General features: G+C 33.8%; 1 protein-coding gene across 3 annotated transcripts in view; it reads right to left on the bottom strand.

The window, feature by feature from the left end:
* Window positions 1–3,573: 3,573 nt before the first annotated feature.
* LOC138709439 (beta-secretase 1-like) overlaps window positions 3,574–19,246 on the bottom strand; it is a 42,797-nt gene continuing 27,124 nt past the window's right edge. The window contains exons 11-12 of one of the 3 annotated variants that reach the window (XM_069840205.1): window positions 17,124–17,280; window positions 3,574–7,832 (exon numbers count right to left, since the gene is read on the bottom strand). In XM_069840205.1, the coding sequence (XP_069696306.1) occupies window positions 17,159–17,280 (122 nt within the window). In that variant the 3' untranslated portion in view covers window positions 3,574–7,832; window positions 17,124–17,158. Of the gene's footprint in view, window positions 17,281–19,246 lie in introns of all 3 variants that reach the window. The other 2 variants (XM_069840206.1, XM_069840204.1) reach the window with 2 other exon arrangements.

A 19,246-nucleotide genomic window follows, 5' to 3' on the forward strand; every position in this document is an offset into this window, starting at 1 on the left:
GTATATAAAAAATATTACATGCAAATTATGTATGACTCCACTGGAAAATTATAATTACTTCGTGGAATCGAAAAATCGAGTTATAGAGGTTCGACTGTATTTTTAAAGATGCTACTAAACATATAACACAGTTATATTTTTTTGTAGTTTACTTATTTCGGACGTTTAGCTTATACCAATTCTATCCTTTCTGATTTTTCTCTTCAAACTGTTGCCTAATAAGTACACATATTATACAAATAAATAAAAACATAAATTCCAAAATATTCGCTTGCATTAAAACAATATCTACATATAAAATAATATAACCCTCTACATTAAAAAAAAAAAGAGTGAAGTTTCATTGTAAAATGAAGTGGCATGTTAACATGGGGATTTTTTTATATTTTTTTATCATAGTGTTCTGTCCAAGGGCAGGTCTTTCACTGCAAACTCAGAATTCTTCAATCTTTCCTATTTCCTACCTTCCTCTTAATCTCGGCATATGATCCACATATCTTAATATCGTCTATCATCTGATTTCTGCTTCGAACTTTTCTCCCAATCACCATTCTTTCCAGTGCATCCTTCAGTAAGCAGTTTCGACGAAGTCATTAATAATAACAATAATAATCCGAGGCACAACAGCCCATGAAGGACCATGAGCAACCAGCCATCTGCTGGCCTCACGTCCACATGCCAAAGCAGAGGTGGACGATCATCCAACCAGAATGGAGGTATCGTGTGATTAGTACGATGATCCCCCAGATGTCGTAACTGGATTTCGCTTCCTTCGTAGTTTCCCAAGTGCGATACTGGTGGGCACCAGTCCCATACACTGGCCCAAATTTCATGAGAAAATTTCTTCCTCCATGAGGACTTAAACCAGAGCGCATTTGGTAATGCGTCCTTGGCAGGATGTCTTAGACCACGACATCACGGTGCACGACATAAAGTGATCAAGTTAAAATAAATGGAGGTTGAAATGAAAAGCTTTAAAAGTTACAATATTTGATGTAAATATGTGAGGTTACAATTACAGGAGTGACGCAAATGCTAAACAATAATAGGCACAGTTAAGTTCTATAGTTTATTTTAAACATATAATAGTAGAAGTTCATAATAAAGTCAAGTAATACATATAGATACACTGCCTTTATCACATGACCACACACCTTTCTGTTACTTTCACGTGAGTTATTGAACATTCCATGAAAGCACGAAGTAGGTTGCACAGACACAAAGTGAATAAGAGGGCATGATCAGAAGTACAAAGAAACAAACTACATAATTCCATCTTTAATAGTAGTCCTTATACCTACTTTCATAATAGGTCTACACAGAATAACAATAAATGTGTTACTGATATAAAATATGAAACATGAACAATAAATTTAAAAATTATGGCACTATGTACACAATAACCAAGACAAATGCTGTACTCTATTTAAATGCCTATTCCTTATATAAAAATCACTGCACATCTATGCTAGACCACCAAAGATTATAACTGGAAAAAGTAACCTCTACTGCAATCAACCTTCAAGTTCTCTTTATAACATATCTTCCGAGTCTTAAACAATAATGGGGGTAAGGGGGAAAAGAGAAGGAGATAGAGAGAGACAAACCATTTCAACAAGAGATTGAAAGTCAGTACTATAATAGAAATGTAAGTAGAAATGTAAGAATCATACCTGGTGGTAAGCTTTCGTAATTAAAAAAATTAGACATGTGGATAATTTTCTACCTTCTTTACAGTTGCGTTTTTACAAGTATAATACGGTGATTCATACAAAAATGAGTAGTTTTTAAAATCTTCATATTTCTGTTTGATAGAAGCTCACAATAACTTTCTTTATATTTCAATAAGAATTAAGAACAACAATTAGAAAGTCACATATTACTTGCCTCTCACTAGTTTATAAGCTTTTATTAATAGCACCAAACATATGGCATTAGGAAGGATAAGCAAGGAATAATTATAACAACAGCCATTCGATTCATTACCCGTAATGAAGTACCAGTAGTATGTCCTGCCAGTAATACCCAACATTGAGGAAAAAACCCTTTCAAGTTAGTATCATATTTTATATTTATCACAGACGATCAACCATAATTATTATAAAGCTACAGAACTCATTTTGAAGTAACTATCAGAATTATGTAGACTTTCAGAATTTATCAGTTGAAAGCTAAACAATTTGGAAACTCCTCAACTCAGCAAAATCTACAGTTCATAGTAGTGCAATTCAGATTTTATTGATATTAAAATTCAATTCATATTTTTACAACTTACTGGTATCAATTTCACTATTAAATAAAAAGCATTCTAACTTACAACATACTATAATTATGTTACCATAAAAAGCTCCAATGGGTTTACTAAAAGACAACCATATCATCTCAATAAGAGAAAACACAAAGGCAAAGATAACCCAATTCAGAAGTATAGGCGCATCTACACAGTTTAATTTTTCTTTCAATTTTACGCATTCAAGCAATGCATACAAGAGTGAACGAAATACATTCAATTGTGCATGCCTTTTTCCACTAAAAATTAGAGTGCATGCAGCAAATAAAAGCGACTCATCGCTGGTGGATATCTTGTGCATTATATCATTCAACAGTAGGATGTAGCGAGCAGCTATTTGTTGTAGATGGCCGTGAATAAACTGAAAATTGTTTTTTTTTCGTGATGGTGAACCTTTTAAGCTGAAAATGACAGCAAATATGATTAACTTTATTCAAGATTATCGCAAATACGAGAATCTATGGAGTGTTTAACCACAATTTCGAGAATCAAGTAGGCCCAAGTATTGGATTGATATTTAATATTGGTAATTGATATGTATGTATGTATGTATGTATGTATGTATGTACCGTAAAGTGGGGTGACTTTGAACGCCGAGGTGACTTTGAACAGTAATTTAGCGCCTTTCTAAATTAAATGCTGTACCCTATTGCGAAAGAACTGAACTAGTTTATTGACAACTTAAACAGTTTTATCGCAATTGGGTACAGCATTTAATTTAGAAAGGCGCTAAATTACTGTTCAAAGTCACCTCGGCGTTCAAAGCCACCCCTCTTTACTGTATGTATGTATGTATATGTGTGTGTATATATATATATATATATATATATATATATATATAGCTCGCGCAAGAAACGATTACCGAAAAACAATGGTGGCGTTGCTGTCTGTTTTGACGTGTGTATGTAGGCACGCCGAGGGGGGGAGAGATGCGAGCCGATGGAAGAACTGTCTCTTCCAAGAAGATGAACAAATGAGGACATCGCTGTGGAAATAAAGAACGTAGCAAGAGAAAAATCGAAGCTAATTACATGCGCAACATATGTTTACGAATGAAATAATAATACCGTGCGATACGAGACATGCATTCACATGCAATGAAACAAACTAAAGTCGTAATGTAACTATTACAACGCAAGACTGATTATATCGATGTCATTTCTCTTCCGACTGTATTCTTGAATATCATTCGTGACCTTTCCTCTCGTCCGCTTCTCCTTATCGCAGTGTTTGATTCGCATTCCTTCCGTCGGTAATCCGTGCTTGCGAGACCTATACATACACACGCCGGTTAAGTAATGAAGATGAGGCTCAACACAGCGCACCATGTAGACACAAAATCTGCATGCATCTTAATTGAACGTGCGTTTTCAACGTGATTCTTTCAATATTCTCCCCAGATTGCATGTGTACATGCATGGAAAATTGAACCGTGTAGATGTAGCTTAATAGATTTTTTTCTCTTTATTTTCACAAACATTTTAAAATGATTCTCGTTTTTAATGCGGATTCCAATAAATTCGTATCACGGTGTTTTCCTGCGAGTATAGCAACCAGGGCATGAAGAACTCATTTCTGTTTTGTATAAAGGTTAAGAAAACATAATAATTCAATATTATCATTCTGTTATACATTTTTGTTCAATAACTGAAAGTAAAGTTACAATATTTACAGAGAATGAAGTGTACAATAATAATAATAATAATAATAATAATAATAATAATAATAATAATAAATGCTCAGTTTTTATTAGTTGTAGAACATTAATCATATAAAGAGCAACTATATGTATTATCACCGCGGTCTCATGCTTAACATTCGGCAGGTCTTTGAAATTTAATTGCATTATTGTTTTCAATTTCTTGTGTCGCCGCTCCAATCACTCACCTCAATTTCAATATTGCAACCAATAAGCTGCTTCCATTATAAAATGACACCTACTTGTCTAATCCACGTGGACTAAAACCGAGGTTGCAATGTCTTGTGCTGAGGACGAACATTAAGGTATGTGATTAAAAAATATTATTAAAGAGTTATTATGGAGAGTTAAGAATGTAACATACTCGTATATGAAATAATAATAATAATAATAATAATAATAATAATAATAATAATAATAATAATAATAATAATAATAGCCATTTAACAATATAACAAACTAGTGCTTATTCTTATCGAGGAAGTAGACGTGACGTGACAGAGTGAAACCTACAGAGCAACAATCGGTCGGCAAAATTATGTTTTAAAAGCACACCGCACGTTATTGTATGATGCCGACATGTTAAGCATGAGGCCGCGGCGATAATATGTACCTAACAATAATTTAAGCAACAAAGGGAAATTATTGTAATTCACAGGACACTTTCAACAATTATAATAAAAAAGAATTTAAATCATATCGGTACCTCACTATACATTTTATGCAGGTACTAATAAAAACTGTATAGCTTGTGCCAGTGGTGATATTCAAGAAGTTTAACAACCAGTTCTCTCATGTATAAAGTTGCCTCGTTTAATTATTAGGCAGCGGCATTCCTTTTAAGATTTGTAGGTCTTTGTTGCATGCACCGATAATAAAATGAAAATGCGACGTTGTCACGTCTTGTTTGTTGCTGCTATATATTAATATAACATGGATATGGGCTAGGCTTAATTGCTCAAAGCATGAGTTAATTTGAAGATTATTTATATTATTTAGATTATTTATTTTAAATTAATTATTTCAAGAAATAATTAAATGTTTCTCCATAAGGAAAACCGGAAAGTTTGACTTTTTGTAATAATTCTTTTATTGTTAAGGATTGGCCCTTATTGTAAGAACTATATATTTCACGGCGAATGTAATCATACGTAAAACCATCTACTTTATTAAATTTTGTGACTTTGTGTCCACGCTTTTTAGGTGTCTTAGGTTCCTTTTTTACAATTTTACTTTCAGTATTTCTATTTAATTTAAGAATTTTAGATGTCTCCGAAATTTTTCCTTGACCTAAATTGTTTTTCAGAACATACGTGTGAGCATTGCACACAAACGTTTGACACTGCTTACATAATTTTGGTCTAGCTTTTGAATTTGAATTGTTATTTAACTCTGATATATTATTATTATTATTATTACCATCGTCTTTATTGACGTTCATGGGTATCGGTTCCGACACTTCATTCGCTTCCCACGGCCTCCACATTTTTATTATACACTGAACTGTAATATAATTAATTTTCTCTGTGAACTAGAACAAGACACACTGCTAAAATTTGCAACTCTGGTTTATACACTCCGCGTGGAGTATTGGAGCGGCCTTCAAAAGACTTGACGACGACAATGGACAGCGACATAATTAAAATTATTGAAACTACAAAGCTTCCGTCCTCTTTGACACCGCTAGCCTACTAATTGAACGTGGCTACTTTACCTATGTTAAACATATATGGTATATGTCCATGGTAATTGCGAATATTACCTAGAAATAATTTAACAACCGGTTCATCCGAACCAGTGCAAACTCGCCGAATATCACCACTGGCTTGTGCCATGTTTAAAAAGGCTTAGCCTATAATCAACAACTCTAGATTTTAATAACAGAGAATGTGCTTAAGATACTGAAACCATACGAACCTCCGATTTCATCTTCTAGGAGTGCAAGGAAGGCATGTAACTGAATGTGGGGGTATTATGTCTTTATGTAGTACGACGTTGCCACTTCTTATGGATGACTGTGATATCATGTACTTTGCAAAAGATAAGACAGAAATAAATGGCAATTCCGTGACAGCAAGATCAATGTATATGTCAGCCCTATCCCCATTGTCAAGCAAACACTGATTATGTTATAATAAAGATAAAGTTGCTTATTTTAAGCAAGGGTTATTTTATACATGGCACATATTATAGTTATGTTCGTGCATATCCTTACATGAAATGTTTCTGACAAGTTTCTTACAAATTACTTTCCAGTTTCCAATTCACGCTCATGGCACTAAACAAGAATGAAGTTGATATAACAGATTTCATGTAAAGAACACGTTGATTGTTTACTTTACAGTCACGCATGGAGATTAAAAAGAAAGAAGCTCTAATGTTTTAGAAACAGAAGATGTATGTATGTATGTATGTATGTATGTATGTATGTATGTATGTATGTATGTATATACAGTATGTATGTATGTATGTATCTATCTAATGTCTACCCACTTCACTTTACGTGATTCGGGTTCCACTTATTGTGGACAGATGACAGGACTGTGACCCATTTTCTAGTTGCACACCACTTCGGTGGGCCACACTGTACTTGATGTGTAGCTATCTGTGGAGAGTAAAGGTACGGTCACACGTCACTACTTTTGCAGCCCAGTAGTACAAAAAACTGCGCAACTCTCGTACTGCGACGTGTGAACAACGGTGCAACCCGAAAAGTAGTGGCTGCCGGACCTGCTGCCCGCTACTTTTCCATGCTGCGTGCAGCTTAAAAGTAGTGACGTGTGAACAGGGTTCTCAGGGTTGCAGCCGCAGCATTTTTGATATCGGTTTTGTTGAAACTTTTGCCGCGGTTGCGACCAGTGTTGCCACCCAAATGTGCCAATGATACTTTTATTGTTTGGATATATTTTAATGTTAGATGTGATGAAAATAAATTATTTGTAACAGTTATTAAATGCACAACACAGCCTGAGCATATCTGCTGACGATATAATTCATTTTTTTTAATTTTCCGTAGCGTAGTTTCAAACAGGAGGGTTGCCAACATTGATTACGTGAATATGCTGTTGGTTATCATTTAAGTATATAGGCATTTTTAAAAGCTTTATAGTGAAAATAATGCCAATTTCTGAATACTAGTTAGAACAGAAAAGCAAATAATAGATAAGTAAGCTTTCGCATGAATTTCTTAATAATGCGAACATAACCAAAAATGTATATTGAGAAGTCAACACGGAGATGGAAACCTGCAGCATGACTGCGGCTGCAAAAGTAGCGCCTTGTGTGTGAACAGACTCGCAACCTCCAGTTGCAACTTTTGCAGCACTCGGGTTGCGCAGCACGAAAAGTAGCGTGCAGCACGCTACTTTTGGCTTACGTGTGAACACGACACGCAACTTTTGCAGCTGCAGTACAAAAGTTGCACAGCAAAAGTAGCGACGTGTGACCGTACCTTTATGTTGAGTACTAGGGTGAGAGTATGTGTAAATGTTCGAGTAAGGGTAGGGTATGGAATGAGTGATGATGATGAAGATGAGGTAGGAAGAAGGGGAAACCTGTAGCCTACTCTTGTCGAATAGCATGAAGGGGACTGCCAGGCTTAACGTCCCTGTCCGACGGACGAATCACTATCAACAATGACATGTCTTCTCTTCATTTGCAATGCAGAGATATTTGAAATTTAACCCAGGCATATTGGTGCACAACTTAGTGATAAGAAATTGTGCACCATCTCCTAGTCCCGAGGTAGAAATTTTACATGAAAATTTCTGACCCTGCCGGAAATCAAACCCAGGCCAGCTAGTCTGGAGGCAGACACGCTACCACAGAGCTAACTTGGCTGACCTTAAAAACAGAAGAGGTTATTAAGAAATAATTCTCAGAAAATAGTGTCACTTTGTGTTATGTCTGGCTAAAGCATATTCATTATAAACATTCTAAAATGCTAATATGTTTTCGCGTGATATCAGCCGAGTTGAAATTTTGGAATGTTCCAAGCTTTCAACTGCCATTTCTGCAGCTATCTTCAGGGAAGTTGTGTCTGGACAGAAAAGTCGTGGGTTATATAGATGTTAGGCTGTCTCAGGTGATACGGGATTGGTTGGCGGATCGACCAATCCGGGGCCGGGAATTATCATTCCTCGTAAGCTCCGCCCCTCCCGGGATTCTTGTGTGAAGTTTGGAGGGCGGCGAGCCCTGTTCCGCCGGTGTGGTCAAACAGTATTTTATGCTCCTTTTCTATGCTGTGTTGCGCCACTGCAGATTTTTCCGGGTAATAAAGCCTCAGGTTCCTCTTATGCTCTTTTTTATATCTCTCTTCTATTGTGCGGCCAGTCTGCCCTATGTATACTTTGCCGCACTCACATGGAATCTTGTAAATCCCTGGTGTCCTTAGGCCCTGACTGTCTTTAACCTGACGTAGAAAACTCCGGATTTTGCTCTGTAGTTTATGTATGGTTTTGATATTTAGCTTCTGGAGGATTCTGCTTATTCTGCGGGAGCGTCTCACACAAAATAAGCTTACGAGGAATGATAATTCCCGGCCCCGGATTGGGCGATCTGCCAACCAATCCTGTATCACCTGAGACAGCCTAACATCTATATAACTCACGACTTTTCTGTCCAGACACAACTTCCCTGAAGATGGCTGCAGAAATGGCAGTTGAAAGCTTGGAACATTCCAAAATTTTAACTTGGCTGATATCCCGCGAAAACATATTAGCGAACCAACGCTGAGAAAGCCTCAAATCATACATTCTTAAATGCTATATGTACATATATCAGATAAATTGGTTGGTCAATACTGACTACGGAAAATGAAAATTTCATCTGTATAGTTTAAAAACAGTCTAAGTAAACATTTGGATGACATAACAAAAATAATTTTAACGGTAAGAAGAAAGCTGAAAACGTTCAATGGATAATGAATAGTAGTCGTAATACATAGACATTACATGCTTTGTATAAGCCATAATTTTCTTATGTATAGTAAATGAATGCTCTTTTATATTTAAGTATAAAAATATAGGGTGCCATTTGAAATTACAAAGTGGGGGTGGCTGTGGGATGGGGGGGGGGTGAAATCTAAAATTCAATTAAGCCTGGTTTCAGACTTCCCCCTTAATATCTAAATTGTCGTGTTTTTTGTTTAAATTGAATTCAATTTAAATAATTAGTTATTTAGACTGGGAAGTTTTGAAATGAAAGCCCTATATAATAATAATTTGATGTTTTTTCCTTAAATAAATTTTAAAATCAAAAGTTATATCTTCCCCCACTCGCACATGTGCAGCTGCTCCTGCTCTACATCTGCGAGAGGGAGAAGGTAAAATGTACATACTACAAGTATATACGAGTAAAAAAAAAATAGAAATGCCATTTGATATGAAGTTCCATATTGGTATTGGAAATGATCATTTCAATATTATTTTATCAGTTTATTTTAATTGTAATAATAATTATTAATCATGTGTACTACTGCAGCTAGTAACCCTATTTAAATCTGAAACAGAAATGAACAATTCGTAGCGAAGCAAAAAGACAGACATTTATTATCTTTTATTTTTGATATTTATTGCCTATTTATAATACCGTAACACCACAGTCTATTATATACAGTCACGAAACTAAATATGCAAACATAGACAATTGAAATATGCATCCATAGATAGTTGCTCACCACCAGGATCGCTACTATCGCCTCATCACAGACTCTTTCCCTAGCAGACGATAAAATGTATTGTACTTTCGATATCGTGTTCTTTTGAAAAAGTTAACACCTTCCTTCCACTATTGAAATATGAAATACATAAGGTTTATATATTATTTTCATAAAATATATATTATATTCTATAAACCCACCTTCCTGGATCTTTCGGAAGAAGGATAACTCTAACCTATTTTTCTTACATTTATAGTAATACAAACGTCTCCTTGTCCCAAATTATTGTATTTTAGCCATTAACAGTTACTACAACCGATAACGAACATTTCACAGTTTACATAGCTTTTCACAAAAATGGGAAATACGGCACAGTCAATGCTTTTTCGATCAAGACCAGGCCGTAATGTTTGTTCGGATTTTCTATTTCAGTGTATAGATCTCAGTGAAATATTATATTATAACTTTATTGCTTATCATTGCTAAGCTTTATTTAGTGTAATTTGTCCATAAGTTCCATTTACTTCTTGTTGCATAATATGTTGCAGAAATAATTATAAAACTGTGTTATTTTAATGTGAAGAGAATTTTACATGTTAACATAATCTGTTCACGTGAACATTTCAAGTTTAGAATGGAAGCTATTTTGAGGTTCAATAAAAACGAATTTATATTGTGATTTTAATTTAGCACATCTACCATCCTTAATTGTAGACATAAAATTTACCATACTACTCCTATGAAATTAGTGTATGTACAATTGTGTTACTTCGTCTCTTAGGTAGTAGATAAATACAATAATTCAGTACTCAATTGTAGTATTAAAATACAGACAAATAGAATGTGACCGGTGTCATACATGACATTATGCTTAATTATATTGTATAATTGCAAATATAGGAATATAAGTTAAATATAGTAAACATAACCTATACTTTCCATATGACATAACATACAAATTAGTGGCAGGGCATTGGAGACCACTAAAGTTAGACAGAAATGGGCAACTGGTACAGTAAATATAACCTATAATTTCAACATATCTAAATATTCGTGCGGTGCAACTGAAAATTATTGAATCGTGCATAAATGAATGTATAAGAATTTCGCAATATTTAATCGAAATAAAGGCACGTATTACACAAACGAACAACGTAATTTTCACACCAAAAATAATATTACACCTTAACTCGCAAGGAATTATGTCTGAAGTGTCTCCTAATCATTGTTTTAAATTGTATTAATGCAATTACACTACATTTTAGAGAAATATGTGTTACTGTTTATGCATTCCAATTAATTTATATGGTTGAAATGCCGCCCTTCGTGATCGGGTTAAGCGAGTTAAGCCTTACGGCCTGTATTAGATCACAGTACTCACAGCGCTCCAAGCGGCTAGCAACTATCGTGAGAAATGCAAAAAATCACCCCGAGCTTCGTGACTGTATATAGTAGACTGTGGTAACACTATAGAGCTTCTGCAAAGTCAAGAATTCTATAACTTAAAAATAACAAACATTACACATAACATTTTCTCTTAGTTGTACTTACTTGAAATAAAATACCGTTAACACTGTATAGCAAAGAAATTACTTTTACTATGGCAACTATACCGAAGTGTTAGTACCGACTGGAGATGACAAAAAAACATAGTGATGGCTGTCATAAGATTCTCATCACAACATATTAAGTCCGCAAAGGATTTTTAAGCTTTCATTTACTAATACTGTAATAAAGAAAATTAAAGTGCAAATGTAACATCACCAAATTCCTTTCATATACCGGTAACAATATGATATGCGGGTCAGAGAAATAAACATGACAATGTGAAGACCGGAATGTTTTTCCAACAAAGATTACTAACAAAATCGTTTTTATATTATGTATGTATATGAATGTATGTGTGCATATGAGTGTGTGTATGTATGTATGAAAGTTCTTCATTTCATAGACTGTGTGAACTCAAGATATTATTGAAGATCAGTTAGATGAAGTTTTGGCTACAAAGGGGTATAGTGGAATGAGAATAACAGAGGAGATCTAAGTACATATTGCGAAAAAATCTGTCCCATTGACAGAATTTTTCAGGAACTGAACTACAGTCCATTAGGTTAGAGGTCATCAGTTGACTAACGTACATTTAAATCTTTTAATGGTGAATGGCTGGTATAATACCACTATGGCCCGGTTTCTTCAATCTTTGTTAAATTATAACAGTGTGTTATTCCATTTTAACTGTAAACTTAACAGTTGAAGCATTTATTCAACTACTGTTAGTACTAACAGGCTGTTAAAACCTATGTTAATTTAACTGCCCAATTTCATGCAGTTAAATCATTTAACTCTCTATTAGCATAGAAGTATCCAATATGGCTGGTGCGTTACATGCTGAACTTATATACGAGGGGGATCCAGGAAATAACGACCGTTCGCGCATACCTGCCGCGCAGCTGACTCCCCTTCCTTGTTTGAAGGTCAACTGGCTTCCTTAACATGTGTTCTCATAATGTTGTGAGTACTGGTTGCAACAAGTCGCCATTGTGCATTTTGTGTTACTTCAAAATGAACGACGTGATTGATAATCCCGCCGACTGTGAGGTGAGGAGTGTGATTCGATTTTTGAATGCCCGACATTTGAAACCTGCAGAAATTTACCGGCAATTGAAAGAAGTGTATGGTGATACTGTAATGAATGAAAGAAATGTGAGAAAATGGTGCGAAATGTTCAACAATGGGCGAACAAATGTCCACGATGAAACTCGACCCGGACGCCCATCACTCATCACAGAAGACCTGAAGACTAAAGTGAACGACAGAATCTTGCAAGACAGGCGCACATCACTCGACGAATTGCTGAAAGACTTTCTGGATGGCACGCGTTTTGGAAGTGATGAAGAGTTGAAGACAGTGAACACCTGGCTTAATGAACTGGCGGCAGAGGAGTATAACACGGGAATTCTAAAGCTAGTGAACAGATACGACAAATGTTTAAATGTAGGTGGTGATTATGTAGAGAAGTAAAGGAAGCTTCAGTTATGTAACAGACTTTGTTTTTTCAAATAAATATTTTTATTTTTAATTATTACAACAAAACGGTCGTTATTTCCTGGATCCCCCTCGTATCTGGATTATTTAGAAAATGATATCCATGAATACGTAAACAGAGCGGATGATTTCTGTGATTTGACAGAACAGAAGTTCATACAAAGGTATAGGCTATTTTCTGCCAAGCCTCACTTTTCACTTTCAACTTAAATCCGTTTGTTTGTTTATTCTCATTAATTGGTTTATACTGTGAAATAATTTCCAGCAGAAGGTTTCTTTCGAACGAAGAGAAATTAGTCCCACGATTTCTTTTTGTTCCAGTGTTTTCCATTTCATAACAGCAATACCAATACGCTGCTCCACGCTATTGTGATACAGACGAGGAAAGAAGCAGAAATCAAACCTGAGAGAATAGAAACACTTCTATCCTCTCTGAATCAAACAACGGAAACAAGCGAGAATCGCAATTGTCAGAGTTTAGAAAACAGTAGTGAGCCTATACTTGGTTATAGGTTATGGTTAAACTCTAGAATCTCTGGTCCTAACAGAGAGTTAACAAACAGAATGTTAAAATGTGAAATGTAAAGTTGAAGAAACGCAATATTTTTAACAGCAATTCATACTTTTAACTTACAGTTAATTAACGCTATGTTAGGTGCATTTTAACAAAGGTTGAAGAAACCGGGCCTACAAGTGACAGGAACTAATAAAATCGATCTTAAACTTAATGATCCAATTCATCCTGAAAATGAATGAAATACATGCATTTTAAACAGCGAGAAACAATGCTGTTACATAGGTACAGAATTTCAAAGAATCTGATGTCCTAAAGAATTTTTTCGAATCAAATCAACTGCATGGTAGCCAATCATAATGAAGCTGGAATTGAGTACCGTTTTTGCAAAACTTGCAAATAGAAAAAAAAAACTAAATTTTACAGGAGACATAAAAAACTGAATGGAGACGCGTAGATTACAGGTGCAACGATCACACTTTGACACACTACAATGAAGAGAAATAATTCAGTTTTACTAAGATGCCTTTAACATCGTGTAGAGGCCTGCCTTATGTTAACAAATCCACCAAAATCTCAATTTTGCAAATTTTGCAGTTAGCAAGTTTTGCAAAAACGGTCCTCAATTGTTTTTCCTTGGTTAATTTAGACAAAGCAATTATGTCACACGTGTTTCCTCCCCAATTTTCCTATTAGCTAAAACATTATCTTACCACTTCAATGAAGCCGAATAACTCCTGCATGTACAAATATCACCAAACAAAATACCAACTTCGCTATTTAATGCTGGAAACAAGGTACAAAGTATAACACAGTGTTAAATACTACTAGGTTTGAAAAATATTGCAAATATCACTTGTTATATTACATAGAGCTTTCTTTCATATTTTTTTATTGTACATAGGCAATCTAAATAATTTGAAGAGCACTGTAGTAAGATAAAGTGACAGTTATTAAGGCCAAAAAGGGAACAATTTCCTTTAAAAAACCTCGAAATATTTATGAATTTAGATATGTAGTCACAGATATGTTACATTACAATTTTATATTTAACCTGAAATTATTTCTGTAACTATCTTAAACCATATCTAGTTACCACCCTGTCCCAGAGTGGTTTTAGATTTAAATGATTATACTAAAAAAAAAAAGTGAATGTATGCACATAGCTACGCAATTAGTTCTTGAAAGAATACATTCCTATTATAACGACTATATTCAAATATAGCATGATGGTTCAGTTGACCTGAACAATGGCAAATAAGATACAGAATTTCATACTGTCGCTGAGTCTCCAAAATCTGATATGTGCATTTAAACAGGCTTTTCAGGAGAAAGAAAAAAAAAAACATTATCACATTTAATTCCCTTGATTTTCAAAGCTACTTTCGGTATAATTTCATCATGTTTCATGTTGTTGTTTTGTCAAATGTCCGAAGACAGGTTTGAACCTCATAAGTAATACCAATAAGGCACTACTCATGAGGCAAGAAGGCCAGGAGATAATGGGGTAGGGTGGCCAGTTCCTTTCCCCCTCCAATGCATACACTGCTGATTAGCTACATATTCCGCTAATCAGACTTCAGATGCATACAAACAATCTGACACAAATCGTCAAGTGAGATGTACTGCCTGATAATAGATATACATATCAGCTAGAACCTCAATCAGAGGTACATGTTTCATGATGATTGAAATTATATCGAAAATAGCTTTGAAAATCAAGGGAATTTAAAGTGATGTTTTTTTTTTCTTTCTCCAGAAAAATTTGTTTAAATTCACATAGTGGATTTTGGAAGTGCAGCGACAATATACACAATACAGTATTACATTACATTATATTAAATTAAACAGATTTATTATATTGCCTTATTAAACTTCATACATAAAAATCGTAATAAATTCAAATTGTATCATCATAAATATGGAACTAAAAGATCCGATTTTGTACGACTAGAGGAACCAAAGTGTTTCACAACCACAGCTCTTAGCGATGGTACCTACTTTGGTCCAAGGTTGTATAATAAAATAATTGAAAAATACCCAAATTTGGAAAATTTTAATATCAGAAATTTAAAAAATAGCGTTAGGAATTTAATTTTTAAAGAATATATATTGATTTAATATGTGTATGTATTTGTATGATTTAAATTGTTAAAATTGACATTGTATTTTTAAAGTTAATTTATTCCTGCAATTTTTTTTTCTCGACTCACTTTGTGTCAAATAATTATCTTTGTTTGTGTTAAGTATGTGTTTAGATAACTCCCTGAGCACGAGTTTTTACTCCTTCAGGGAAGAATTAAGACTGTATTTTTGTACATGTCATTTTACTAACAATAAACAACAATAAACATATCATTAATCAAGTTATAAAATTATCCAAGTTAGAAAATTATCTTATGACGAGTTGTCAAACTAAGTAACTGTTATGACAAGTGTTGTATTGCTTGTTACCAGTATTCACTACATTTTTTATATTCTAGTGATATTTATTTTATTTATTTTTGTTCCATGTATTTATTTTTGCGATAATGGTATGTCTGCCATGTGATAACTTGAGTTACTTATAATTATAATTTTTCTTGCTGTGTATACCTAATAAATATTGTGTTCATTCTATGCTTTGTACTTTACTATCTTGTTATTGTTGCTATTATCATCATCATCATTATTATTATTATTATTATTATTATTATTATTATTATTATTGCCTCACATTTTTACACTTTGTATGTCTCATTTTTTTACTTATAGTTCACATTTTATTATGCTTTTTCTTTCTTTCTATATGTTATATATTTTGTCTAATTTCTACTGACTTGTTGTTTACATTGTATTATGATTATCTACTTCAGTTTTTTTTTTTGTGTGTGCTGTATTTTGTAAGTTTGTAGTGTTTTTTGTATCGCAGTTTTACTTCTGGTTGAGTGTTAGAGAAGGCCTGCCATGTTAAATAAATCATTATTATTAATTTTCAGCCCTCTTGTGTTCATTATTCTGCCAAAGTTCACGCTGACCCTATTTCGGACTTTTTCAATTAACATTAGGAGTGCATATTGTGGGTCTCCTGTGATGTATTGTCCACAAGATTTGCATATTGACAATGCCAAATATCATGCCCTAGATGAGTTTCGAACTCATGACTGCGACATCTACTTAACATCTTAAATAACGGAAAACATATTATTTGTCTTTCTTGTGTTAAATTTTATATTACCTTGTTAAGATGTTTCAGCCTGCTATTGGCCATCATCAGAACTTGTTTCCTGTGGGGGTGTGTTTGTGTAGTGTAATGTGAAGTCAAAGAGTGTGTTTGTTCTGAAATTGAGTTGAGTTGAGAATTTCATTTGGATAGGTTTTTGTGTGTCTGTATATTTCGTATTTGTTCTAGTGTGTTTAGTTTCTGGCTTTTTGGTTGGTGTGTAGAATTTCCATGTCTGTGTTGATGTCTCTGTAGGTGTGGTTAGCATTTGTGATGTTTTCTGCATATGTGGAAATGTTTTGTTATGGCTGTGATGTGTTCTTTGTAATGTGTTTGAAATGATCTACCTGTCTGTCCTATGTAGAAGTTGTTGCAGTGTTGCATTTGAGTTTGTATATGCCTGCGTGGCTGTATTTGTTTGTTTGTGTTGTTTGTGTGTTGAGATGTTTTTGTGGAGTATTATTTGTTCTGTATGAGATATTATAATTTAATATAAAATTTAACACAAGAACGACAAATAATACGTTTTCCGAAGTGATATAGTGTTGAAAGTTGTGTAATCAAGATGTATCTTAAATAAGTTGTAACTTCTCCATATACCACAGTACTCTTCAAACATTACACTTAGATATATAGTAATACCGTAAGGAAAATGTGATTTGGCAAATATGACTGGGCCATTCAGTTAAGAAAATATTTCACTTCTGTAAGTACCTCAAATAAAGCACTGTTATCACAGATTACATTCCTTAGTCATCACTGATGAGGCTGCTCTCACTCGCACTCATGTATAATTTCTGCTTAATGTAAGTCTCCCACAGCCATTGGCATAGGAAGTACACCAGCAGCATACCACAAACACTCATCAATGCTGTGAAAAATTGAAACACACAAAAGTTACAAGCAACACTGAAACAATCGTGAGACTGTGGTACAGGTGACTGTTGTTACGTCAATCATGCCAAATGAGGATTTCATGTAATATGAAAATAACTAACAAGTACCTAAAAATGGCAACAGGCCATGACTGTCTGACCAAGCACCTGCATAGAATGGGAATATATCAGTCCCCTAACTGCCCATTGTGCAACTCAAACCACGAAATGGATTCGGAACACCTCAAAATCTGTGCTTCAGTGGCTGATCATGACAATATCTTAGAAAAATATTGGAATCCAAGAGGTCAAATCACTTTATTGTCAAATGCCTGGCTTTAGAAAACAACAACATATACATTATGTGACATAATAACGAACATATTGGACAATGGTGTAATATGTTTTATTAACAAGTATTAGTAGAAACAGTGTGTGTCCGATATAGTCTAAATGAACTGAAAATCTAGAACGGAGTGATAAAAGTGTCAATTTTGAATGAATTAGAGGAGTGTAGTAAAGTGAAGTAAAACGAGAGGGATAATGAAAATAGGTGAAGAGTATGGCGGGGTAGGCTAGCTAGGATGGTGAAGTATAATATGTAGAAAATGAGTGAGATCTGAAAATGAAATGTGCACAAGAAACAGACATAATAACGAACACATTGGACAATGGTGTAGTATGTTTTAGTGACAAGTATTATTAGAAACAGTGTGTGCTCGATAAAAGGGTACTGAAAATCAAGAACAGAGTCGTAAAAGTGTCAATTTTGAATGATCTAAATGCGGTCGAAAGTTAAATTATAAGAGCGTCTACAAAAGGTATATCTGTAATGAATGTAATTGTGGCACTGGATACAAAAATTGTGAGGTCCACATTACATGGACGTAAATGTTGACATCAAATATATATCATATTATATATCATATCATATCATATATCATATCATATCATATCATATATCATGTCATGTCATGTCATATCATATATCATGTCATGTCATGTCATCATATCATATCATATCATATCATGTCATGTCATGTCATATCATATATCATGTCATGTCATCATATCATGTCATATATCATATCATATCATATCATATCATATCATATATCATGTCATATATCATGTCATATCATATCATATCATGTCATGTCATATCATATATCATGTCATGTCATATCATATATCATGTCATGTCATATCATATATCATGTCATGTCATCATATCATGTCATATATCATATCATATCATATCATATCATATCATATATCATGTCATGTCATATCATATATCATGTCATGTCATGTCATATCATATATCATGTCATGTCATCATATCATGTCATATATCATATCATATCATATCATATCATATCATATCATATCATATCATATATCATGTCATATCATCATATCATATCATATCATATATCATGTCATGTCATATCATATATCATGTCATGTCATGTCATGTCATCATATCATATCATATCATGTCATGTCATGTCATATCATATGTCATGTCATGTCATCATATCATGTCATATATCATATCATATCATATCATATCATATCATATCATATCATATCATATCATATATCATATCATATCATATATCATGTCATATCATCATATCATATCATATATCATGTCATGTCATATCATATATCATGTCATGTCATCATATCATGTCATATATCATATCATATCATATCATATCATATATCATGTCATATCATATCATATCATATCATGTCATATCATATATCATGTCATGTCATATCATATATCATGTCATGTCATCATATCATGTCATATATCATATCATATCATATCATATCATATCATGTCATGTCATGTCATATCATATATCACGTCATGTCATCATATCATGTCATATATCATATCATATCATATCATATATCATGTCATGTCATATCATATATCATGTCATG

Source organism: Periplaneta americana, chromosome 11 (assembly GCF_040183065.1).
Source record: "Periplaneta americana isolate PAMFEO1 chromosome 11, P.americana_PAMFEO1_priV1, whole genome shotgun sequence".
In the NCBI taxonomy this organism is placed as follows: Eukaryota; Metazoa; Arthropoda; class Insecta; order Blattodea; family Blattidae; genus Periplaneta; species Periplaneta americana.